Below are 25,869 nucleotides of genomic sequence, written 5' to 3' on the forward strand. Positions count from 1 at the left end.
TGAGTTTTTGGGACTGGAGAAGATCTGGAGCTGCCACTGTGGGAATCACGTTTGAGGTTTATTAGAAATGAGCAAATAGGTTGCTGAAGAGCCATAGGAGCCCAGTAGGCTTGTTCAGGCTGTATTTGTAGAGGACCCAGTAGCTAATGGGGCTTCCCTGGTGGCTAGGACAGTGAAGAATCTGCCACCTGTGTGGGAGATCCAGGTTCAATCCCTGAGTCAGGAAGATCCCCTGGAGAAGGGAAGGGCCACCCCACTCCAGCATTCTTGCCTAGAGAATTCCATGGACAGAGGAGCCTGACAGGCTACAGTCTAAGGGGTCACAAAGAGTCGGATACAACTGAGCAACTAACACTTTCAGTTGCTATTATTTCATCACAGTGGTAGGTAGTTATGGGATGTCTAAAAGGAAGGAGGTAAGGAGATTGTGGTTAGGGCTCAAAGAAACTCTGAATTTGGGATTTTGAAGGTGTGGCCATTCAGCTTGCTGCTTAGGTCCCAGGTTTGGTCATAATGGTCAGGGGCTGCTGAAGAGGCACTTTAGATATGCATAGCAGTCAGCCTGTAGGAGGGTTTTTCAGCATCAGGATGTCAGGTGAACACAGACATTGAGCCTCCAAGACCATCACCTTAGAGAAGTGATGGAGAGCAATACTGAGCAGACGGCCGAGGTTCAGGTGGGAGAGGATTCTGGGCCCTGGGAAAGGCAGTGAGTGGATGGTGGGAGCTTCAGTAGAGGCAACTCGGCTGAATGATGAGAGCAGAACAGTGTTCTGGAAGCAGCACTGAGGAGCAAACAGGGAGAACATTTTCCTTCTCTCCGGGTGAGTGCAAGGGAATAGAAATGTAGCTAGTCCCTCTGGAGAGTCCCGTGGGGAAGGTTGTGTGTGAGAAAGATGGGGCCAGTTACTGTGAACTTTTGAAAGAGATAAGTTAAGGAAAGGTTTAAGGCATAATACAGTTAGATGACTATTTAATAAGGGTTTCATGGAAGGGTGGGGCAGCCTGGATGGAAGGAAAAGTAGTGGAGGATGGCAAAGGTTAAGTAGCTAACTGGATTAAGAATAAGACTTTTGGAAAAAGTGGCTTGTGGAAGGAGCGTGGGCCCAGCATGGCAGTTTAGGACATTAGTGGCAGTTTGGAAGCATTTGTGAATGCTAGGGAGGCCGATGAAGACAGCATAGTCTGACCCCAATGGCCCAGATGATATGTCTGAGCCTCTAAGCTGTCTTGGCCCCTGATGAGACCCCTTTAGCATCTCCTGATGGAGGCATAAGTTGGCTAATGAGGTATATAGCTTCAGTATATTGAATTCATAATGTTTTATGCATACAAACATAGTCATATCCATATATATATGTGTGTGTGTATATATGTGTGTGTATATGTGTTCTCAGTCATGTGAGCATTGAGTCCTGTGAGCATATAGTCCATGGGGGTCACAAACAGTGTAAGATAGCCCACGAGGCTCTTATCTCCATGGAATTTTCATGCAAGAATACTGAAGTGGGTTGCCATTTGCTACTCTAGGGGATCTTCCTGACCCAGGGACTGAACCCATGTCTCTTGTACCTCCTGCATTGGCAGGCAGATTTCCACTTTGCTACCTGGTAAGCTTTTGGACTGCAAGAAGATCCAACCAGTCCATCCTAAAGGAGATCAGTCCTGGGTGTTCCTTGGAAGGACTGATGTTGAAGCTGAAACTTCAATATTTTGGCCACTGCATGCGAAGAGTTGACTCATTGGGAAAGACCCTAATGCTGGGAAGGATTGGGGGCATGAGGAGAAGGGGACGACAGAGGATGAGATGGCTGGGTGGCATCACCGACTCGATGGACATGGGTTTGGGTAGACTCTGGGAGTTGGTGATAGACAGGGAGGCCTGGTGTGCTGCGATTCATGGGATCTCAGAGTCGGACACGACTGAGCGACTGAACTGAACTGAAGCTTTTGGAGTAAGGTTGGATTAGGGATACACACACACACACACACACACACACAAATGTTTGCATATGTGTGTGTGTGTGTGTGTATGTGTGTGTGTATCCCTGGTCCAACCCTACTCCACTCTCATCTTTTTCCCCAACAGATAAAAATCAGACTTAAGGAAATTCTGTTTGCCTAAAAATAACAAGCTAGCAGTTTGTTCATTGAAATATTATATGCAGTTTGATTCATTTGAAGTAAATATGGCTGTATTCACAGAGCTGAAAAATATTCACAATAACAAGAACAAGCTACAATATGTCCCTAATAATGGGTTTATTCTGCCTTAGTATGTCCATTCTGCCCAGGTAGCCTATAACCACATGTTTCAATTCAAATATATCATTAAGGTAATAATATTGGAGAATTTGGTTATGAAAAATGGGATTAAATTATCTGTAACTTGTATAACACTGCCAGTTTACAAATAAAAGTGTTATTCACATAAAAAAATGACTATTTCAATTCTATTTTCTAGTCTGCTGTGTTTGGTATATAGCATCTGAACAGCTCCTTAAAAAATGTGAGAAAACAAATGCTCTTTTGAAGCAAACCCACTAGATTTACTGAGAATAATTAGGCCTAAATTTTCAAAGATGACTGCAGTGGTACAAGCTATAGATGGAGAGGCAACCATTGTTCTCATATTCTCATGTGCAAATTGGGCAATTGAGCATGGAAATTGAAAATTGAAAATAAGGCATGAATTGACAGTGTGTGTGTAAGTGTTCACCATGCTCTGTGAATGTCTGTGTACTTCAGATGTTGGTTTTAATAAGACCAAAGCAGGTACTTGGAATCGGCAAGTCTGTTTCATTTCTTAAAATCTGAAGATCCAAGGATTTTAGGCAATTATTTATTTGAAATACCTAGCCATAATTCTTACGTACTCAATTTTTTTTGGCTATACCTTGGGAAAGTCCGGGATAACAAAAAATATATTTGAAAAAGGCTATGTCTATGACACTTAAATGCTTCTCTAAATTGGGCAAATACAGATAATAATGTTAGCTTTTTACAGTTTTGTGAGCAGAATAGCTCAGTCAGAATTCAGTTTAGATTCAGTCTACACAAATATTAGACTTTGTGTGTTTTGGAAATATCAGAGATGGAGAAGGCATACTGAGCCTTTATAATATTTAAAGGCTAGTGCTTTCCTAAAATCATTTCATAGAGATGTGTAACTTTTGTTTAAAGATAATTTATGACATTTTTTCCTGAAAGTTGGCTTATATATGTTTCTAAAATATATTTTCCATTTGTGAATTTTCTCTTGATTTAATTAAAAGCTCTATATTTGCAGTAAAGATGATCTCCTATTATATTATTTGAAAATGTTTGTTTTGTTCAAGATGCAGCAAAATGTTATGGCTTTATAGTATTTTTGTTAGTCACTTAAACTTTGAGTTATATCTGAAAAATAGTATCTATTTTGTTAATACAGTTTTCTGCTGGAAAAGTGAAATTAAAATTACTGAAGGAACAACTTCAAGGTAAACAGTTTACACTGTATTATTAGGTATTGTAGATATAATTATTTTTTTAACCTTTGAATTACATATTGAATTACATTTAACATTTGAATTACAAATTGTAGTTCTAAGACTATTCATGCAGTATAAAGACTCTAAACCCCAAAATATTGACTCTTTTTCTGTGATATTCACAATATATTTTATCTGTGTTTTGGGGAAGGGCACTTATTTTATATAAAATATCAACTTAGGATATGACTATAATAATAGTATTTTTGAAAGATGAGGACTTACATAGCATTGCTCCTTAAACTTTATTAATATAATATCTTAAACAGGAAGAAAATTCTAGTGGTATAAAATTATAAATTGACATTTTACCCTAGGAAATTAAAAGAACATTGAAATTTGCTTTTTAAAAAGAATTTAAAAGTAGCAAAACCAAATTTTGAATTTATGGTAATTCTAAAAGAAATGGGATTTATAATATAGAGGATAAGCATTTAATTTGAATAATTAAGATAATTTGATAGACTATGTTCTAGAAATACATATAACATTTATCATAGAAGTTGTTCTGTATTGGCTTCAGTTTCATCCAGAGATGGGACAGAACTCTATAAGAATTCTATCCAAAGTACAGTTTTTAACATTCTGTAATTTTATGTGTCTAGTTCAATTGAGCTTACAGCAGAATGTATATGGGTGGATGTGTGTGGCCCCGTGGTCACAGGGGTTGGGAGGGAGATTGTGGGCTCCCCAGTCTAGTGGGAAGATTAGACTTGGCTACATGCCATTCTTATCTGGTACCTGATATGTATATACTATTTGAGAATATAGAAATGTGCATAATTACCTTACTTTATCAGTCAGAAAACTGAACATTGTATTTTAATGTGATTGGTCTTTCTTTATTTTTCCTTTCAGGACCAGTGAAGCAACCACTAAATTATAAAATGGCAAATTGTTCTGAAAGTAACAAACCCAAGATAAAAGGGAAGGTCTGCGGGCAGTGTGAGAAGAAAGCTGCTCTGCTGGTACATACACTGGGGTCAAATCTTGGAGCAGAACTCTCACGTGGGCGCATACACTTGTCCCGACTTAACCTGCTTTGGTAGCCACGCACTTTTCCTTCATGACCTTTGCTGGGAGTGAATTGTGCAGGCTGCTGGGAAAGGCCAGTGCTAAATGATGCACTGAGTCTCAACTTCTCATTCCTGTTTAAGAACATGACCTAACTCTTGTCCTCTCTCCCTTGAATCATGCCTATCAGCACAAAAATATGCCACAGTATTTCCCAGACCAAAGAAGAAATTCTTCTTTGATCCCCGGATCTCTTCTTGCATCCCTTTCAGTAACACTCCTGAAGAGTTGTCTGCACTTACTATCATTAAAGTCTCTCCTCCCATCCTCTCTTTTTTAAAAAATTGAGTTATAATTTACCTACTGTGAAATGGGCAGATCTTAAATGTATATGTCCCCATCGAGAAAATATAATACCCCAGAAGATTCCCTTGTACCTTTTCCAATTCATTCCCTTTACAAAACCAACGACAATTTGGATTTTTAGCAGCATACCTTTAGTGGTGCTAAACTTATTCTTGGAATTTATAAAAATGGAATGACATGGTATATTTTTTCTGTGTAAGGCTTTGTTGTCTTTTTGTATTCTTGACCCCTGAGTTTGGAGTGCCACAGGGCTTAGTCCTCAGCCTCTTCTGTAGTCTGTTTATGTGGTTCTTTAGTCACTAAGTCATGTCTGACTCTCTAGCAACCTAGTCCATGGGACTTTCCAAGGTAGAATATTACAGTGGGTTGCCTTTCCTTCTCCAGGGGATCTTCCTGACCCAGAGATCGAACTTGTGTCTTCTGCATTGACAGCCAGATTCTTTACCACTGAGCCAGCAGGGAAGCCAGTCTATTTGTACTTACTGTTTGAATAGTTTCATCTCCTCTCTTGGCTTTAAAGACCATCTCTTAAAAAAAATAAAAATAAAAAAATAAAGACCATCTCTATTTTGATGGTTTCCAAACTTATGAACACATCTCTAATTAATATTTCCCCCCTGAACTTTCAACTCAGACTCCCAGTCAACACTTCTACTTGGATGACTAATGAAAATCACTTTAACATGTTCAAAATTCAACTCTTCAGATCTCCCCAACAATTTTTTTCCTTACCAAGGTCTCATATCAATAAAGGTCAATTCAAACTACAGCCCTTTATAAAACAGGAACAGCTGAGTTGTACTCTCTAGTTCTGTGAAGCTGCCTCATCCATCAATACAACATTTATCCCTCTTTAGTGTATGTTTATTTTCTGTTTACCTACGATGTAAACTTCATGAGCATACGGACTTTAGCTTTCTTCACTGCTCTGTGCCTGCCACCTAGAATTATGCCTGCAATTTAATAGGTACTCAGCACACACTTGTTGAATGTGTTTGTTTCTTTAGGGCTTCCCCAGTGGCTCAAAGGGTGAAGAATCCGCTTGTAATTCAGAAGACATAGGAGATGTGGGTTCAGTCCCTGGGTTGGAAAGATCCCCTGGAGGAGGAAATGGCAATACATTCCAGTATTTTTGCTTGAAAAATTCCATGGACAGTGGAGCCTGGCGGGCTATAGTCCATGGGCCCGCAAAGAGTTGGACACTAAGATTAGTGACTAAGCACAACACACAAGCACACACATTTCTTTAAAATGTTTCTGTTGTTGAAACATTGTTATCACTGAAGCTAACTGAAAGAAAGATACCCTATATCTTTTGCAGTTAAAATATCACACACTTTGGAAGCAGGTTTTTCTCCAAAGAATGTGATGGTTATAACTAATATTTGTGGGTTACTATAGCTAATATTTATTATAATTTCAGAGAATTTGGCTGTAATCACTTCTGATTTAAGATTGTATTACTGGCCTTATTTCATGGCAATTTTAACTGAACTCAGAGGTTTAGAATTCTTTCTAGTAAAGAGCTAATAATACTAAATGTAAAACCCTGGCTCTTGGTATAATGCTGTTACTATTATATAATACTTCTTTTCTTCTTACTGATGTAATGGTGGACTATAATTTGAGGAATTTTAGCAAGTTATACTTACCCAGAAATGTTTAGAAAATATAAACAAGTGCTAATATTCCTGAAGCTTGAAGTATGAAAGCTAAAAGGGACTTAAGGGCAGAACTGAATTGTTTGAAACTGTTCATGATTTGAAAATCATTTGGCATAGGAGCTATGAGTCAATATTTCTTGTGACTCCTTTTCTATGTTGAACACTGTATAAAGGCCATGGAATTTGAAAAAAAAAAATGGCACATGTAGATAAGATTTGGCTAGGAAATAAAGGATCTGTTTTTCCAGGGCGACAGAAAAGCAAGCAAAGGACATTCCAGTGTAAATGGCACCTGCTTTGGCTGGAAAGCAGATGAGAGCAACAGTGTACAGTGATGACAAAACTGATCTGCCTGAAACCTGTTGTAAATAGAAGCCAGGATTTAGGCTCTAACTTAAGAAAGGATATTGTTTGATTTTAAATGAAATTAACATCCCATCATGCTTTTAAAGCACAATGTTATTATTTTTTTTTTAATTTCAAGCTTGGCAAATGTAATGAACTCTGTAGTGTTGAATTCTAAGGTTACCTTGTATTCTTAGCTTCCATCATTCTAGATGGTCATGCTGATTGGATAATCAGAATCAACCTCTCTCTATCTTATGGCATGACCTTCATCAGGGAAGATTGTATAGGGATGGGAGGTAGGGATTAAGAGCTTGCCTTTTGGAGGTTGGCATTTCAACTTTACCTGTTGTTAGCTCTGTGACCTTTAGCAAATGACTTAATTCTTTTATATTTCTCTTTTCTCATTTGTAAAATGGGATAAAATGGATAACAGTAGTCTAGACTTCAGAGTTATTGAAGATAATGGTTAATGCATGTGAAGTATTTAGCATCGTGCCTAGAACATTAAGAGGAGGTAGTAAATTGTATGCCTTTTTTGTTGGCACATTTTATATATGTTGTCTTCATATATATTGGTGGTAAAAATAAACCCCTCAATTTGCAAATTTCTTATTTTGAAAAGAAATTCCAGAGGCTTTTGGCTGTTTCTTTATGGCAAAAGGGAAATGGATAGTTGAAAATTACTTATTAATTTGGCAAATGTGGATAATTTAAACTCGGATTCTGAAGTCTTAGCATAACTGACCCAGCCTTGATCAAATTAAAAAGTTATATGCTAGAACTGCACTTAGGTATTCCATCATTGACAAATCATCTGTGGTGGAATGAAGCCCTTATCTGTGTTTTTAGTATGTTCCTGCCAGATATACAAATTGCCTAAAAAGATTTTCTAGTTGTTGGTCATTTTCCCCCAATTTAAATCCAAATATGCTTGTATAACAAAATATATAAGCTTGTTCTATGACTCCAGCTTTGATCTTCCAGTACAATATCCCTTTGGTAACTTTCATTAAAAATCTATTGTTAGCAAATATTTGGCCTAGAATTATATGCTGAAGGCTTCCCTTGTGGCTCAGACGGTAAAGAGTCTGCCTGCAATGCAGGAGACCCGGGTTTGAGCCCTGAGTTGGGAAGATCCCCAGAGAAGGAAATGACAACCCACTCCAGTATTCTTGCCTAGAAAATCCCATGGATGGAGGAGCCTGGCAGGCTACAGTTCGTGGGGTCGCAAAGAGTTGGACACATTTTCACTATATGCTCAGACTGACACTCAGTCGTCTATATTACATTGTAGAAATGGTGCCCAATATTTATGAGACATTCATTAAAATATCAGCTGGTATGTTGTAGAATACATTTTGAAACCTACATTAATACAATACTACTTCCATATGTATATGTGAAATTATAGCTTTTGATTTTGTACTTAAAAATTATGGATTTAGTTGTTTGTATCTTCATTTATTTGAGACTATAGCTCTTGAAACAAGAGTTGACAGGCTATAACTGTTTCCTGTACTGGGGATAGTACTTATTTTTCTTCCACTAAAATTATAAATCCAATTTTGTGTAGCTATAATCACACTTGACAAATGCACTTGAATTTTGATAAATACTAGACCATGCCATCATTTGACATATTTGATTTATTTTATTGAAGATTTTATCAAGGTTTTCCCATAAATGATTAGTATTGCAATCAATGGTTAATGATTAATTATTAGTAATGTGGGTATGGGTAAGAGTTTAAGCTTTGAGTCAGACCCTGGGGTTGAAATCCTGTCTCCATTAGCTGTACGATTGGACAAATTCTCAATCATTATGTTCCTTTGTTGCCTCATCTTCACAATGGAGGTACAATGGTCATGCCAACCGTATGGGGTTCTTGTTAGAACTGAATGAGATGGAACACATGAAACCCTTAGAACAATGAGTAAGTGCTTCCCGAATGCTGTGAATATTGTTATTTGATTCGACTTTTCCTTTTTAGTTTCATTTTAAGTACATAAAATTAGTTACTCCTTTAACATTTTTTGGGGCAGTTTTCTTAATCATTTCATGTTTAATAAACATGGCTACATTATTGTAGGTAACTGCATCATCATATGGGAATTTGCAATACAATTTTTAAAAATTAATGGACTCCTTTTGAATTTTATTTTATTTATTTTTCATTGAGGTATGCTTGATTTACAATGTTGTGTTAGTTTCAGGCATACAGCAAAGTGATTTAGTTAAATATATGCATATGTATATATATATATGTACATTTAGTTATGTATGTGTGTATATATATATTTTCAGATTCTTTCCCTTTATAGGTTATTAAAAATATTGAGTATAGTTCTCTGTCTATACAGTAGGTCCTTGTTGGTTATCTATTTTATATATGGCAGTGTGTATCTGTTAGTCCCAAGCTCCTAATTTAACCTCTCACCTTCCCCTAAGTTTAGTCTACTTTTTTTCATCCTACACACTCTAATCCCTTTTTACTCACTGTGTGGTCTGCATCCAGCAGCTAGTGGACATCACCTGGGAGCTTGTTAGAACGCAGGATCTCAGTCCCATTCAGACCTCCCAAACCAGAGTGTGCACTGTAGCTAAATCCCAGGAGATGCATGTACACGTGCAGTTTGAGAAGCGTCACCGCTGCATTGCACATCAGGCTACCACTGAACCGGACGAGGCAGAAGACCCTGGTCCGTCACTCCCCAGCCTGCCCCAGCTGCTTTATGCCTATTGTACCCTGATGCAATGAGAGGAGAAGGAGGGGAGAAGATTGGCGGGCATCCTGAAGGGGGGGAAATGAAGGAAAGTGAAGGGAGTGTGAGCTCCTTGACACAGGCTTCCTGACTGTCTCCAAGCCTCATGCTTTCCTATTTGTGCCATCAGTTATTCTCAACCTAGGCCAAACTCAAGGAAATGGGGGCCATTGGCCATTTGCACTATTTTTTATCATATTGTAAGAGGCGTTGGGGTGCCTGTACATCTACACAGTAGTAATTGCTCTTGCAGTAAAAATTTCATTTTCTTTCTTCACTTTCACTCTTGCTCAGCACCATCATAGGTAGAAGTATATCACATTTTCTGACTTGTCCACAAATCTAAAAAAATTACATTTTAACAGCATATAGCATTTGCTAGATACATACACATTTGTGCATAATCATTTCATCAGGCATAAGCATTGCTGACATGTTTTTTCTTATACTTTTTTTTTCCCCTTTGAGGAATCTTCTAAGTATGCTTTTAAAAATCACATTTTGAGAGTCACCAGTGAAGCAGCGCCATTCAAAGAAGTCTGTGGGGATTTTGGGAGACAAATGATATACGCATCCTTTGAAACAAATTATGTCATGTAAATCCATACAGAAAGATAAAAGAACTCATAATGAAGTAGTTTTGACCCAGAGATAACACTGTTAATTTTTACCAGGTTAAGAAATTTGATCTGAGGTTGCTGGGTTTTTTTTTTTAGTGATTTATTAAAAAGTTTTATATTATGTACATGCAACTAGCACTGAAGCCTACTTGCAGCTGTTATATTTATTTTGTCATGAGAATAGTTAAGGGTTTTCAAGTTAATTTTTCTGAGTTACATCTTAACTGGCACAAATGTTGTCCTATTTCCTTGGGCTTCTCAATTTCTTGGTGTGTAATTGGAGAAATAAAGATGAGAGCAATGAGTTCTTTATGCATATGTTTTCTCAAAGTCATATTTGATGAAACTGTATGATTTTTCAATATCTTTTAAGGTATGCCTTGAATGTGGAGAAGATTATTGCTCAGGATGCTTTGCTAAAATCCACCAGAAGGGGGCACTGAAACTCCACAGAACAACTCTTCTGCAGGTATGACATCTTAAAATGCTCTACTTGTAGTGTATTTATAAAATGTTTCAACAGGAAGACATATAAGACCTGTTTAATTATCTAGAATTTAGGACGATTTGCATTAATTTCTAAAATTCTATTATGTACAGTCTTTGCATGTAACTTAAAATTACTTGACAACGGTAATCTGGATTTTATTTTGCTGTTTAAACTGTTCTTTAATATAGCTCCTGAAACACTTAGCTTGATTAGAGTTTTTACATTAGGCATTCTAACTGTGAACTTGACATTTAAAACTTAGACAATATTTTTTTCTATTGTGGTTTCAAATGAACACACGATTTGTTTTAAGTATTATTTCTATCTAGTTTATAAATAGAAATCTCTTGCTTTCTTCTCATGTTTATTTTAAAAAAACAGTCTTTTATTTGTCCTCCCTCATTGTTGTTTAAATAAGCTTATTTCTCAGGTTTCTACTTTTCCTCCTACATATCACCAGCGTTTATTATCCTCATGTAATCATTTTTTTTTAAATGCTTAAACTCAAACCCTGTCAGATGTCTTTAAGTTTCTAATACTTAAACAATAAATATGGCTAAATATAGACTTGACATTTTATGCCAGATACATCTGATGATGCACTGGTTTGTCATAGATTTCACTTATTGTAGAGTCAGTGCGAGGCAGTGACCCTGCACTGATGAATACTACTAGGATCCTGCTCCTAAGGACCCGGAGATAAAAGTGAGAATCCAGGATCTTGGGGTTAAGGGATTTAATATTATCTTGTATATTTTATGATTGCCTATATTTGGAAAGATCACTGGTAGACTTCAATCATTACATGTTGCTTCAACATATGTAAGTATCAGTAGCTCTCACAGATGCTGAAGACCCGAGTCACAACGGACATAAAGCATAACACTGACCTTCCTTTTATCAGCATTTACCAAAGTCAGTTACTTTTGAGTGGCTCTTCAGTGTTTAGAGCCTTCTGGAAGAAGTGAAGGAGGGAAAACAAAAATCCACTGTCTATTCCCCTGCTTCAGGGAGTATCGTACAACTGGACAGTCATAGGAAATTAAAATGAATGTGCATAAATGTGAGTGTACTAGTTAATAGATAAATCATATAGAATTTAACTAAAGGCACTCCACTGTGAGGGTAAGGAGTATAATCACCCCACTGTGAATTCACATTAGAATTTTCCATTCAGCGATTTATTCAGCATATTTTCCTAATTGTCACTCAGTGAATTTAGGCACTGTTTTAGCTGTACGGAGTATCAGTTCACTTCAGTTCAGTCCTCAGTTGTGTCCAACTCTTTGTGACCCTATGGACGGAAACTCGCCAGGCTCCTCTGTCCATGGGATTTTTTAGGCAAGAATACTGGACTGGGTTGCATTTTTCTCCTCCAGGGAATCTTCCTGACCCAGGAATTAAACCCCCATCTTGTCTCTGCATTGGCAGGCAGATTCTTTACCACTAGCGCCACCCGGGAAGCCCTTCTTGCCTTTAATCAATCGTCCCATTGACTATCTGTCATTTTCTTACTAATTCTGTATGCTCTTTAGTCCTTTGATTTTTCTCAGTCATCTTGCTTTATTTTCTCCTTGTTTCCATCATTCTTCCCTGTGCATTAAGGTAATGTTCTTGATGCCGTTGTACGTTGACCTGATGGTCATTGTTAAGCAGTGAGTGTGTATCTCTTTCTGCTTGGTGGTTTAGTTATATTAATCAGCCATAGTATTTTTAGTTCTTCACCATTTTTGGTAAAAGTCATGAGACTCTTTTTGGTCACCTGTTATTCACATACTATTGTATGTCAACTGTATCTTAATTTAAAAATATACATATTGTGGAAACAAGAAAAAGAAGTAATGAGATTTTTTTCAATGACTGTTGAATTCATACCTAATCTGAGAATTCATATCTGAATATTAAGCAATACAATATAAAAAGAAAGCATTCTAGGCTAATGGCTGCTGTACTTTATATTATTTAACCTATGTTGGCATTTAAGAATGACCTGTTTTAAGTGTTGTAAACCATTTCAACCCCAGCCTACAGATCAGTGAGTCTTTACAAAGTTCACAGTCAGTAGGGACCATTTTGTTCTGGCATATCTTGTTTCATTTAAGAGATAAATCCCTAAAAATTATCAAAGGCAAACTATTACCATTTCCATGTTGAATAAAATAATTTCAAAGGGTCTGTCTTTTGGTTTACAATTGATTTATACTTAGAAGTGATTTCAGCACAAGATTCTTTATTTTTTACCTTCTCCAGACCTCTGTGAAATAGTTAATTATCTGCAAAATAATGTGTAAGTGCATAGAGTTACTGAGGATGAAAATTCTACTTCTATATTTGGAATAAATTTTCAACAATAAAGGTTGGAAAGAAAGATTTTTTCCACTGGGAAAACTTCACATTGGTGAAAAATAAGGTTTTAATATATCAGGAATTTGTATTTCCTTTTAACAACAAAAGATCAAGCAGAAGAGAACAAGGTTAATTAGAAATAAAGGAAAATGGGGGAAAACAGATGAAAGGCATTCCATTTTGAAGTATGACATGCACAGAGGGAGGCTGGATTGAGTAAATCATTACTATACTCTGGTATGTATATTTTAAAAATTGGAATGGAGATTTTCTTAACCAGAGGAGGAACCTTGGGAAGGGAGTTGGTTAGTCATGAGGCAAGAGATAATTGAAGTAGAATTTCCATGTTTTCTAGTATGAAGCATTTATGTTCATCCTTTTTATCTACAAGATAAGGTATGCCTATATACATATGGATTATAAGTGGGAATATTTGTTCATTTGAACATACATACAGGAGAATAATTGCCAGGCAGAAGCTCAGTTATCATCAGAATACTATATGTTTTCTGACTTAATGGTAGAGTGTTTTCTTTTGTGTGACAATGACCAGCATCAGCTTTTAGATTCACATTATCATTATTTGTTAATGTTTAGAATACTACAGTATTTTTTGACCATAGCTAGTCATTTAGATAATAACATGGTTACTTGATGATCTTAAGGTACCAGTTTTAAATGCTATGTGCAGACATACTGGAGATGCTATGTTGTGACACCCAGATCCTCCTCTTTAGAACTGAGAAACCTTCCCTAACCTCCTGGAATGCTGTCTGCAGGTAGATCATAGCAGAGTTTCTCCCCAGGAATTGCCTTTGCCCAAAGAGAACTGCCCGGCTTCTCTTGTGGCTCAGCTTGTAAAGCATCCACCTTCAATGAGGGAGACCTGGGTTTGATCCCTGGCTTGGGAAGATCCTCTGGAGAAGGTAAAGGCTACCCACTCCAGTATTCTGACCTGGAGAATTCCATAGACTGTATAGTCCTTGGGGTCTCCAAGAGTCGGACATGACTGAGCGACTTTCACACAAAGAGAACCGCCACCTCCAAGTTTACACGCCGTTTCTGGAGGCAGCCCATCCTCTGGTCAAATATCTGATCTAGGTTAAGGTACAAATTCTCAGAAACCCATTGCCTCAATTGAGGATGACGCCGATGGACTATTACAGCTCCTCTTTGGGGGTTGACAGTTGCATCAAATTCAGCTTTTCTCTTTGCCCAGTTCTGCTATCTTCACTCTCCCACAGCCCACAGGTATTATTCTTAGTGCACATCCCAGTAGAAGTCAGGCAGGCAAATCTCAGAATTTGTTTCTTGGTGAACCTGATCTGTGACGCTGTGTAATGTAGAGTCAGATTATAGATGATTGTTGGCCAATTTTAGAATGTATTGAAATTTTTGAAGGGCAGTATATCACAACTCTTTCTTCACTTTCCAGATTCTAAACCAATTGAGAAATAGGTATTAGAGTCAGAAGGTAGAAATCAAAATATCAGTTCTATTATTGATACAGTCAGAATTAGTGGTTGCAGCACAGGTGTTCAGACAAATTCAGCTTCCTGAAATTTAACTTTTTGTCCCTTCTCCCAGCCCTCATATTGTAGACATTTCTCTTTGGCAGGGCAGGCTCAGTCTCTTAAGTCCTACTCTTTGTGACCCCATGGACTGTAGCCCACCTGGCTCTTGTGTCCATGGGATTCTTCAGGCACCATTACTGGAGTGGGTTGCCATTTCCTCCTCCAGGGGACCTTCCCCACCCAGGGATTGAACCTGGGTCTCCATTGGGAGGCGGATTCTTTACCACTGTGCCACCGGGGAAGTTGACACGGCAGGATTCACCCAGAAAAAACCCTCAGTGGAGATCTAGATTGGAATACATCTTTCTCAGGGCAGTCAGCCCTTGGAGAAGCCAGGACAGGCAGAGGTGAGCATACTCTCTTTTTCTTCCCAGAGTCTCACAGACAAGAATAGAAAGAGAAGGATGGGGAGTACATGTTCCCTCAAATTAAAGTCCAGGTAATGTCAATATCTTGACATTATATAGCAATGTATAAATCCGCTATTTATGAATATACTTAGCATTATACAAAAGAAAAAAAAGTAAAATATTTAGAATATATATATTCACAACTGAGTATTAGCTCAGTTTTTCTTTTCTTTCTTAAATATGAATAATTCCATATAATTTTGAACTTCTGTCAAAGGATTTTTTAAGCTGTTTTCTTATTGACCATTTTCTCCTCTATATCTTCTGATAACTTTCAGATCTTCTAAGAACTATTTCTGTATTATTCATCACTGTATTCTCAGTGCTTAACATCATAGCTGGCATGTAAAAATCACATTTTTGAATGAATGAAAGAAAACATGCATAAATCCTGATGGATACGATCAAGTTCATGAAATAATTTAAGACTACATTTTAAGTGGCACAGTTTCTTTTTCTCTGAATTTTGAAAACCAAAGATTGCATAATTAATTACATGGTATGTTAGTAAGTTATGTTGGTGAAGGGTTAAGGAAAGCTTTTCCTCTTGTGTCTGAGAATTTGACCTTTAGTTACCTTTCTAGATTTTTTTTTTTTCCTCCTAGGAAACAGATAAAAGTCTTAATATCAACTGTGTTTCTAGACCACATATTCATAAAATGACTCTGGATTGGCAGATTGCCTCTCAACAGGAGGGCCGTAGTTAGAATACCCGGGGTGAGCCACAAGTCCCCCAGTGCAGTGTGGGGAGCTTTGTAACCGAGGACCCTCTGGGGCTTCAGAACCGTCAGAACGGGACTGCCTCGGGAAATAAGTCCTTTAAGCCGGGTCTGTCCCTCGCCTCTCTGAGCGGTACTTCTGTGTGAGCTATTGTAAGACTCCCACCAAAAAATAACAGCTGATGCCATCTCATGGGCAAACTGTTGTTCCTGTCCTTCACCTTCTGAGCAGACTGTTGCCAAGAGTGGTTTGATGACAACCTGGTGAGTCTGAAAGTTTATTTTACTCAGGTAGACTCCATGAAGGATGGTCAATTAAGTCTTTGATTAGCTGACATTTCAGAAAACAGAATGATGTTATACCCAAAAGATAAATAAAGGACGCATATATAGACATCACTGACAAGAATTTTTTAAAAAACAGTTTTTATTAAGATGTAGCTCACATACTCTGCAACTCATCCATATGAAGTCTGCGATTCAATGGATTTTAGTATATTATGGATGTATGGTCTTTGATGACTAGCTGCTTTTCAGGTTCCATCTATGTTGTAGCATGTATTAGTGATTCACTTATTTATGGCCAAATAACATTCCATTGTATGGATATACCACGTTTTGTTTATCCATTCATCATTTGATGGACATGTAGCTATTTCCATCGTTTGGCCATTATGAATAATGCTGCTGTGAATACTTATGTATGGGTTTTTTTGGGATATGTTTTAATTTCTCATTGCTATATCTCTAGTATGGAATTTCTGGGTTGTATGATAACTCTAATCTCTAACTGAGGAATGGCCAGAGAGTGACTGCTCCATTTTATACTACTATTAACAGAGTATGGAAGTTCTGATTTCCCTGTGCCCTAGCCAACACTTACATCTGACTTTTTGATTCTAGTAGCCTAGTGGGCATGAAGTAGTATCTCACTGTGGTTTTCATTTGCATTTCCCCCAATTACTAATTATGTTGAACATTTTTTCATGTGCTTATGGCCATTTTATATCTTCCTTGGAAAAATGTTGATAAGGATTTTTGTGAAGACAGTTTCAGAATACAGGGCATGTTTAAATGTGGGTACATTTTAATAGCCTCTACCTCAGTGAAGTTGTATCTGTGATGGTGATATTTTTAGATGCCATACTAAGAAAAGTTAGGGGAAGGGAAGAGACTAAATTTGAAAGGGGTGTGAGAAGTGAGAGTAGGACTTCTGCTATCACCGGTGAAGAATTGGAAGAACATGAGTGGTTTAGGGAGTATATTACAGAATAAAGTGACAAAGTAACAGATGCAGTGGAGAAGAAAGAAGCAGTGTGAGGGTTTAATGCAGTGATGGCCCAAATCCATCTCAAAGTGAAATGAGAATGTTTCTGTAATATTTAGGCTAAAAGAATCTGTAAGATAAAACTCATATATGCAAGCTCAGGATCTTGCAAAAATATTAGGAGGATCAGATTAAATGACAATAAATATGGAAGTATCCTATTCATAGCAGGTGCCCCATACATTCGGTTTTATTAGTCAGGATATAGTATTTAAAGAAATTCAGTGTTAATTGTTAGACCACCCAAATTTAGAATCTAGGAAACAAGGTATATTAATGATAATGAGTCAAAAGAGGGATAGTTTGAGAAACATTTTCAAAAGTATTAGAGTAATATATATCTTGGAAGACTTTTGTGAAAATACAGTGAGGTAAAATTTTAGAGAAATACAGACTTCCTCCTTATCCAGACAGAGAATAATTAATCTCAATAATTAGAGGGGGCAGTAAAGATCATTAATCTGAGAACCCATGACTTACCAATAGAATGTGACAAAGGTGAAGGGATTTTGCAAACATATTTATGGTTCCAGATAAGTTGATTTTGTTTTTTTTTTTTTAATTATTGAGATTTTATTATCCATAAGGAAGTTAGCTTATGTATACACAACCAAACTGACTGCATCTGTTTTCCTAATTTGTATCTTTCTTTTTTTTTTTCATACATTGATATGAATCAGCCATGGATTTACATGTATTCCCAATCCCGATCCCCCCTCCCACCTCCCTCTCCACCCGATTCCTCTGGGTCTTCCCAGTGCACCAGGCCGGAGCACTTGTCTCATGCATCCCACCTGGGCTGGTGATCTGTTTCACCATAGATAGTATACATGCTGTTCTTTTGAAATATCCCACCCTCACATTCTCCCACAAAGTTTAAAAGTCTGTTCTGTATTTCTGTGTCTCTTTTTCTGTTTTGCATATAGGGTTATCGTTACCATCTTTCTAAATTCCATATATATGTGTTAGTATGCTGTAATGTTCTTTATCTTTCTGGCTTACTTCACTCTGTATAATGGGCTCCAGCTTCATCCATCTCATTAGGACTGGTTCAAATGAATTCTTTTTAATGGCTGAGTAATATTCCATGGTGTATATGTACCACAGCTTCCTTATCCATTCATCTGCTGATGGGCATCTAGGTTGCTTCCATGTCCTGGCTATTATAAACAGTGCTGCGATGAACATTGGGGTGCACGTGTCTCTTTCAGATCTGGTTTCCTCAGTGTGTATGCCCAGAAGTGGGATTGCTGGGTCATATGGCAGTTCTATTTCCAGTTTTTTAAGAAATCTCCACACTGTTTTCCATAGCGGCTGTACTAGTTTGCATTCCCACCAACAGTGTAAAGCTCAATTCCAGAAAAATAAATGACCCAATCAAAAAATGGGCCAAAGAACTAAACAGACATTTCTCCAAAGAAGACATACAGATGGCTAACAAACACATGAAAAGATGCTCAACATCACTCATCATCAGAGAAATGCAAATCAAAACCGCAATGAGGTACCATTACACGCCAGTCAGGATGGCTGCTATCCAAAAGTCTACAAGCAATAAATGCTGGAGAGGGTGTGGAGAAAAGGGAACCCTCTTACACTGTTGGTGGGAATGCAGATAAGTTGATTTTGAGTTATAAAAAGAGAGCTGATTTTGGGTGGACCTGATTTAATCAGATGAAAGCCCTTAAAAGGGAAACTAAGGCCCTTCCTGAGTCAGAGAGATCCTCTTGTTGGCCTTGGAGAGTAACTTGCCCTGGAGTGAGAGGGCCTGGGAGAGGCCATGTGACAAAGTATGGGTGGCCTCTATGAGCTGACAGTAGGCAGCCAGGAAACTGGAACCTCAGTCCTGTAGCCTCAGGAACTGAATTCTGCCAACAACCTTGTAAGCTCAGAAGAGAACCCTAGACTCAGGAAGGAATGTGTCCTGGCCCACACCTTGACTGCAGTCTTCTGAGACCCTGAGCAGAGCATCCAGTTAAGCTGGACTTAGACTCTGACCCAAGGAACCCATGAGATAATAAATGTGTGTTGTTTAAAAAAAATCATTTGTCTGATCACATGTCTGAACCTTTACTCAGTCACAATGATGCTGATTATTTGAGGAGTCTTTATAATTTGCAAGTACTACTTATATTGTCTTAGTTTTTTCATGGAGTCTGATAAATTTTACAATAGTTTTTTATTTTTACTCTATTTTATGTTCATTTGTATTTATGAGATAAAAATCATCAGTTGTGAGGTAATAGTATTGCTAGGTATAATAAAACAAGGGGACAATTATTGATTGTTATTTATTGGTGAGTTTATTCTGATATGCCTAACTGTATTAGTCGCTCAGCCATGTCTGACTCCTTGCGACCCCATGGACTGTAGTATGCCTAAAAATCTGTTTTTCAAAGTATTGCATATTAAATCACTTGTTCTTCATGTGTCTCAAATATGCATAATTGCTGAAAGCAGCTAACTCATCTGGATTCATTGTACACGTAATATTAGTTGAAAACAATAGTACTTGCTAAGATAATTAATATAGTGCATAATTATATGGCATTGAAACTGCAAATAGAAAGCAGATTGCAGGTGTGAATTTTCTATGTTGTTTTCTTGTTGCTATTCTGGCTCTTTTAAGATTGCTCTCTAAATAGAATTTTTAATGTTGCAATAAAATTTGAAAGGCTGAGATCACATTTTGTTATCTTTTTTTTTAGTGTCAAGTGATTTAAAAATTTTGACAATATATTACCTTTTGTGCTATTACATTTATATGCTATATTGTCTTGTTTTTAAATAGTTTAACTGCATTTAGAGTTTTATTTCATTATTCTCACATGTTACTTTATGATAGTACTAAATATTGAGTCCAGATTACTTTTATTTGACATTTACTGTCTATTGAATAGTAAATTGCATTTATAATCAGAGGCATGTATCCAGTTGCTTGCTTATTTTTTATCTCTTTATGTGTCAAGGGGGAATAATAATACATAAATCTTTGATTAATAAGACCTATAGTTTCCATTAGACCTTTAGAGGAAAGGAAAATCTAAGGGTTCTTTAAGTTCTACTTAAAGTTATACTGAAAGAGTGCTAGAATAAGCAATAAACTTCAGTCACATGAATGCCACACTTCCAGGATTTGATTCCTATCTAGCTTGCACTAAGTAGTTCTTTATACCACTGACATTTTTGTACTACTCATGCAAATTCCATATCTGTTTTTAGAAATATGATGAGCAGTACTGGATTTGAAACATGATTCTGTTGTGAGTTCCTCTGCTGCAGTTTTCTTTCATCCTGCAAATAATTTAGTTTTCTCCTATTTCTTCATATATTTATATGGGGACTTTTATTCAAACCCTGTTCTTCTTTCTGGTGTCTGCTAAATGGAAATTCCTGTCCTTGTTTCTTTTTTACCTTTTAGCTGGCCTGAAGTTGACCTTTTTTCTCTCTTTCTTTTGATCCTAACAGTATATGAAAACTTTGCTCAAGCCATTTATTTAGGGTATCTTTTACTTCAAGTTTCATAGAAAATTCAGAATTGACCCTATGGCAAAGCCTATTTTTAGGGAATAAATTTGTACTGAGACTACCTGTAAAGATGGATTCACTAAAAGTAAAATAATAGTTTGCCCCAAGAAAAGAGTATATATTTTAATAATGTGAAAAAACTGGGAGATAAATTTCATCTTGATCTTGGAAAAACAGCAACAGGGTCTTTGTTCCCTGCCCAGAAATTGAATCTGGGTAACCTGAATGAAAACTCGGAATCTTGGCCACTAGACCACCAGGGCCTAGAGGCTAGAAGCAAAGTTCCCCTGTCTCTTCTTGCCCCATTTGAAAAATGAATTTCTCAAGGAGGCAAAAACTGTAAAAACAGGCACAAAGTTTATTACTAGAGACACAACACAACATGGGGGAAGCTCGCAGAGAAAGACTGTTTATTTAGGACAGAAGCAAGGCAGAAATACACCTCAGGAGAGAAAGGATTGTGGGCATCTTTCCTAATGAGGAGTGCAGTAAAGAGGAAGTTAAATCAGTGATAAAGGGCAGTTCTTCCGGGTCTTTGCTTACCTTTGGCCAGTTATCTGGATTCTCTTCCCGCATCTGACCTGCTCTAGGACACTCCCCAACATGAAAAAGTGAAAGTGAAAATGTTAGTCACTCAGTTGTGTCCGACTCTTTGTGATCCCATGGACTGTAACCCACCAGGCTCCTCTGTCCCACAGGATTCTCCAGGCAAGAATACTGGAGTGGGTTGCCATTCCCTTCTCCAGGGATCTCCCAACTCAGGGATCAAACCCGGGTCTCCCACATTGCAGGAAGATTCTTAGGACACTCACCAACATGAGTGTGTGTCTTTTTGCCAACATGGATTCCAGCGTAGAGGGTAGTGGGAGGTTTGACAGCACCTATTATGGGTTGGTACCCCCTCCCTTTTGACCCCCAAGGAGCCTTGCTGCACAGATGCAGTCCAGGAGGTCTCTGTGACTTCAGGAGTGGTCATCTTATCTTTCTACTTCAGCAGCGCTCAGCTCCTGTCAGTAACTTGGTCCTTAAAGTGTCTGGCAAAGTCAAAGCTCCAATTTTACTCTGCTTGACAAACAGCAGCTGTCCAGCCCAGGGGCCCATTTACCGTCTACCTCAAACTTTTTCATTCCTGTTTAATGGTTAAGATGTTCATAATTATGCATTTTTATAAATACTTTTTTACTTTGCAAAGATATTTTTACTAGGTGGAAATTTAATGGGCTTGTTGCATCTTATAATAGATACATGATAATTTCAGAAAATTTATCTGCTTGATGTGGTTAGTAGTCCTTTTTTAATGTAGCTCCCGACTCAGAGAGATAGTCTGGTTTGATACTGTTGATTTTAGATAACAGGATCCTTATACTCTCGTCATGCACTGTATTTAATGCAATATGTAAATAGAAATATGCTAGCCAAATTAATCCGTGGAGGAGATTTCTTTGGGTAAATATACCTTGAGCAAATGTTTTGATGATTTTTAATAAAAAGTATATTTTACTCTAAAATATAATTCTTCAGTGTACATGTATTACTGCCATAACACAATAAATGATTTCTAAAAAACTTGCCATTCTGGATAATCCCCGACCTACCTAACAGGGCTCCGCGTATAATTAGAGTTAGGGCTCCACGTATAATTCAAATCCTATGAGGCTTTGTAATCAAAGCCCTAACAAAAACAGTAAACTCTCCTTATAAAACCACCGATGCATGGACCTTGAGGACTTGTGCTTTTTCTTCTGTGATACAGGTCCTGGTAGCAATTCACACCTAATGTCATCATTTTGCTTAAATGAAAACTCTGAATCAAACTGCTGTCTCCTTTATTAATCCATTACTTTAAATCAGAGAGAGTATCTTTATAATATCTTTATCTGCTCAATTGTGTCTGACTCTTTGCTACCCCATGAATTGTAGCCTGCATGGAATTCTCCAGGCAAGAATACTGGAGTGGGTTGCCATTGCCTTCTTCAGGGGATCTTCCTGACCCAGAGGTCAAACGCAGGTCTTCCTGCATTGCGGGCAGATTCTTTACATGAAAGTGAAGTGAAAGTCGCTTAGTCTTGTCCGACTCTTTGCGGCCCCATGGTCCATGCAGTCCATGGAATTCTCCAGGCCGGAATACTAGAGTGGGTAGCCTTTCCCTTCTCCAGGGGATCTTTCCAACCAAGCGATTGAACCCAGGTCTCCCAGTTGCAGGTGGATTCTTTACCAGTTGAGCCACAAGGGAAGCCCATTTCAGAAGATACTGTCTGAAAGTATCTTTATAACTTCTTTATCTGCACTTATATTCTTTCCAGATAGCTTAACTTCGTGGAATGCATGGTCATTAAAGTCATTAAAATAGTCTATATTCCCACTGTGGGGAGGTCTTTTTATAGATTTTCAGCTTTTTTCCTAAGGTCTTTATATATTGCCAAGATTTTGGCTTTAATTGTGAGACAGCTTGCCCCTGATTACTTCAAAACAGTAATGTTGCTGGAAAGGAAAACTTAAGAATCAGTACCACTCCACAGTTATACTGACATCATTCCCTTATTTACCAATTGTGTGTGAGGTAATTCACATTAAAGAAACCAAACTGTACTTTTGAAAAATATTCTTGATATGGGGGAAACGTGTTTTCTCAAAAGTAAGGCCAATAAAACCTATATGCATACACATATTCCCATAAAAAATTCCATTAGTGCATAATTGGATCTTCCTGAAATGATTTTTATAATTAAAAGCTATCTGAATCCCAACTGTGTTTAACAATCCTTGTAACCAGTGAATCCATAATGTTTTCTTGGGTTCTGTGCTTATGGAACACATTTTTTCCCCTGTGTTTCTGCATATGTGCATGCCTCTGTCTCTACCTCTATTATTTGCCTCTGTTGTGTTGTACTCAGTTGCTCATTCATGTCTGACTCTTCTGACCCCCTGGACTATAGCCTGCCAGACTCTTCTGTCCATGGAATTTTCCAGGCAAGAATACTGGAGTGGGTTGCCATGCCCTCCTCCAGGGGATCTTCCTGAGGCAGGGATCGAACCCACCTCTCTTGCATCTCTTGTGTTGGCAGGTAGATTCTTTACCTCTGCACCACCTAGAATACAAATGACAGAACATCTCTTCTGCAATTGTTAGTTTTCGTTTTTAATACAAGGCTGTGGTTGCAGTAAATCTCTTGTAAAATTTTGGAACTGGAAAATCAATGAAAGTTAGCACCATGAAAAGAGACATTTGAACATTTTTTTTCAGACTTAGAAAGTAACATAGGTCTAAACCGTGTGTGAACTTCATTGAACTGGAACTTCTGGATCGTATAAGGAGGCCTGGCTATGTCAACATGATCATTAATATTTATTGCTGGAGAGCCAGTGTTTGGGATGATTCTGGTAGTTAAGAGTTCTAAAGCACTGACACTATATAAAGTATATCATTTTTCTAACTAAACTAAAACTTTTACTCTTGTACCTTAACTTCTGTAAGGTGCCATCCATTCTAAAATGCTATAAAATATCAGCCCTCTTTACTTTGATTAATGATACATTGTCAGAGTGATGAATTCTTCTAGAGTGTAATTTGAAAGATAATATCATTCTCGGGAGAAAAAAAAGTTCAAGTAAGAATTTAGAACAGTTACCAGATGAAATCCTTACCATCATGGAGTGTAGCGAAGGATGTGGGGGAATCTGGAAATGCTGGCAGTAAATCACATTCTTTGGCTTTAGTTTAAGCTTCCATCTTACAGTGAGATATATGATTTACTATGTGTCCTGAAGGCTGTTTTAGTTTGATTTTTTAAACATTTTTAGTATGTGGAGAAGTTGCACAGGTAAATTTATTCAATTTCAGTCTCCTCTGCCTCCTGTTGCTACCTATTAGTACTACTATAGGTAAATTTTCATATTTAAAAGATGGACATGAAATTATCTTTGAGTTTTAAAATTTGAAAAGATCTTAATAGATATCTGGTAGCATTATGACACTTGATATTTATAGTTATCTATTTTAAATATTTTATAACAGTAACCTTTACATTCTTGTTCATTGGTTACTTAATACATAAAACGATAGTTGTCATATTGTTAAATGGACGATAATGTGTTTTGTGTTGCAAATCTAGATATGTCCTTGTAAGCAGAGACAAAAGCCTGCAGGATATGTGTGTTCTCAGTTGCTCAGTTGTGTCCGACTCTTTGAGGCCCTATGGGTTGTAGCTCGCCAGGTTCCTCTGACCATGGGTTTCTCCAGCCAAAAATACTGGAGTGGGTTGTCATTTCCTTCTCTGGCAGATCTTCTCAACCCAGGGATCGAACCTAGGTCTCCTACATTGCAGGTGGGCTCTTTACCTCTGAGGCACTCAGTGATGCTCTCAGTAATTGCAAAAACCCAAAACACCTCCCATATTTTCAAATCTCCTTGCCTCAATTGGGAAGGACCAGTCCTTGTATTAGTTAGGTTTCTTTACACTAGCTTGGGCAGAAAAGAATTTTTTCATGTTGTCAATGACCTCACAGATGTCTCATTATATGGGAGTAGGGGTGATGTAGCTAAGTCATGATAAGAACCAGAGCTGGATATTTTAAATTGCTGAATGCTAAGGCAAACTCCTTCTTCCATCTTTATTATTTTTTCTTGTGTGTCTTCTCTAATGTTTTCTTGTAATTAACAAGTTACAAAGATACATAATTGAGGATCAGTGACAGGGAGAACAATGTTGCTTTCTTGATTTTTAAATCTAAATCTTGATGAGCTCAACCTGGTGCTCATTTCTTGTCCAATGAACCATGGCCCAGAGCACAGAAATGTGTTGAGTAATTGTAACCTCCTTGGTGGGACGGGTGATGATGAGCCCTGCTATGGGTTAGGAAGAAATTCTGATAGAAGGGGACGTGACAAGAGATTGAGCATTCACCCTAATGCAAATCTCTGCAAGCCTAGTGAAGAAATAAGCTTCCTGTTTGTTGATTTATTTTTTAATCCAAATTCCTTTTATTGAAATTTAATTTACATGCTATGAAATTCACATTGTAATGTACAGTTTAATGATTTTTAGAGTAAATTTACAGTTCTGTGTAATAATCACCACAATTGAGTTTTGGAAAATTTCCATCACACCAAAAATTTCCTGGTCTTTTTTTTGCAACCAACTCTTGCTACCACTTCTTGTCCCTGGCAACCA

General features: G+C 37.5%; 1 protein-coding gene across 2 annotated transcripts in view; it reads left to right on the plus strand.

Moving 5' to 3' along the window:
• The window catches only part of ZBBX (zinc finger B-box domain containing), a 110,128-nt gene that overhangs the window by 11,840 nt on the left and 72,419 nt on the right, over positions 1 to 25,869 (plus strand). For both annotated transcript variants that reach the window (XM_043474142.1, XM_043474143.1), the window contains exons 4-6: positions 3,431 to 3,479; positions 4,389 to 4,498; positions 10,678 to 10,773. In XM_043474142.1, the coding sequence (XP_043330077.1) occupies positions 3,431 to 3,479; positions 4,389 to 4,498; positions 10,678 to 10,773 (255 nt within the window). The remainder of the gene's footprint in view (positions 1 to 3,430; positions 3,480 to 4,388; positions 4,499 to 10,677; positions 10,774 to 25,869) is intronic.

This window comes from Cervus canadensis, chromosome 7 (assembly GCF_019320065.1).
Source record: "Cervus canadensis isolate Bull #8, Minnesota chromosome 7, ASM1932006v1, whole genome shotgun sequence".
Classification (NCBI taxonomy): Eukaryota; Metazoa; Chordata; class Mammalia; order Artiodactyla; family Cervidae; genus Cervus; species Cervus canadensis.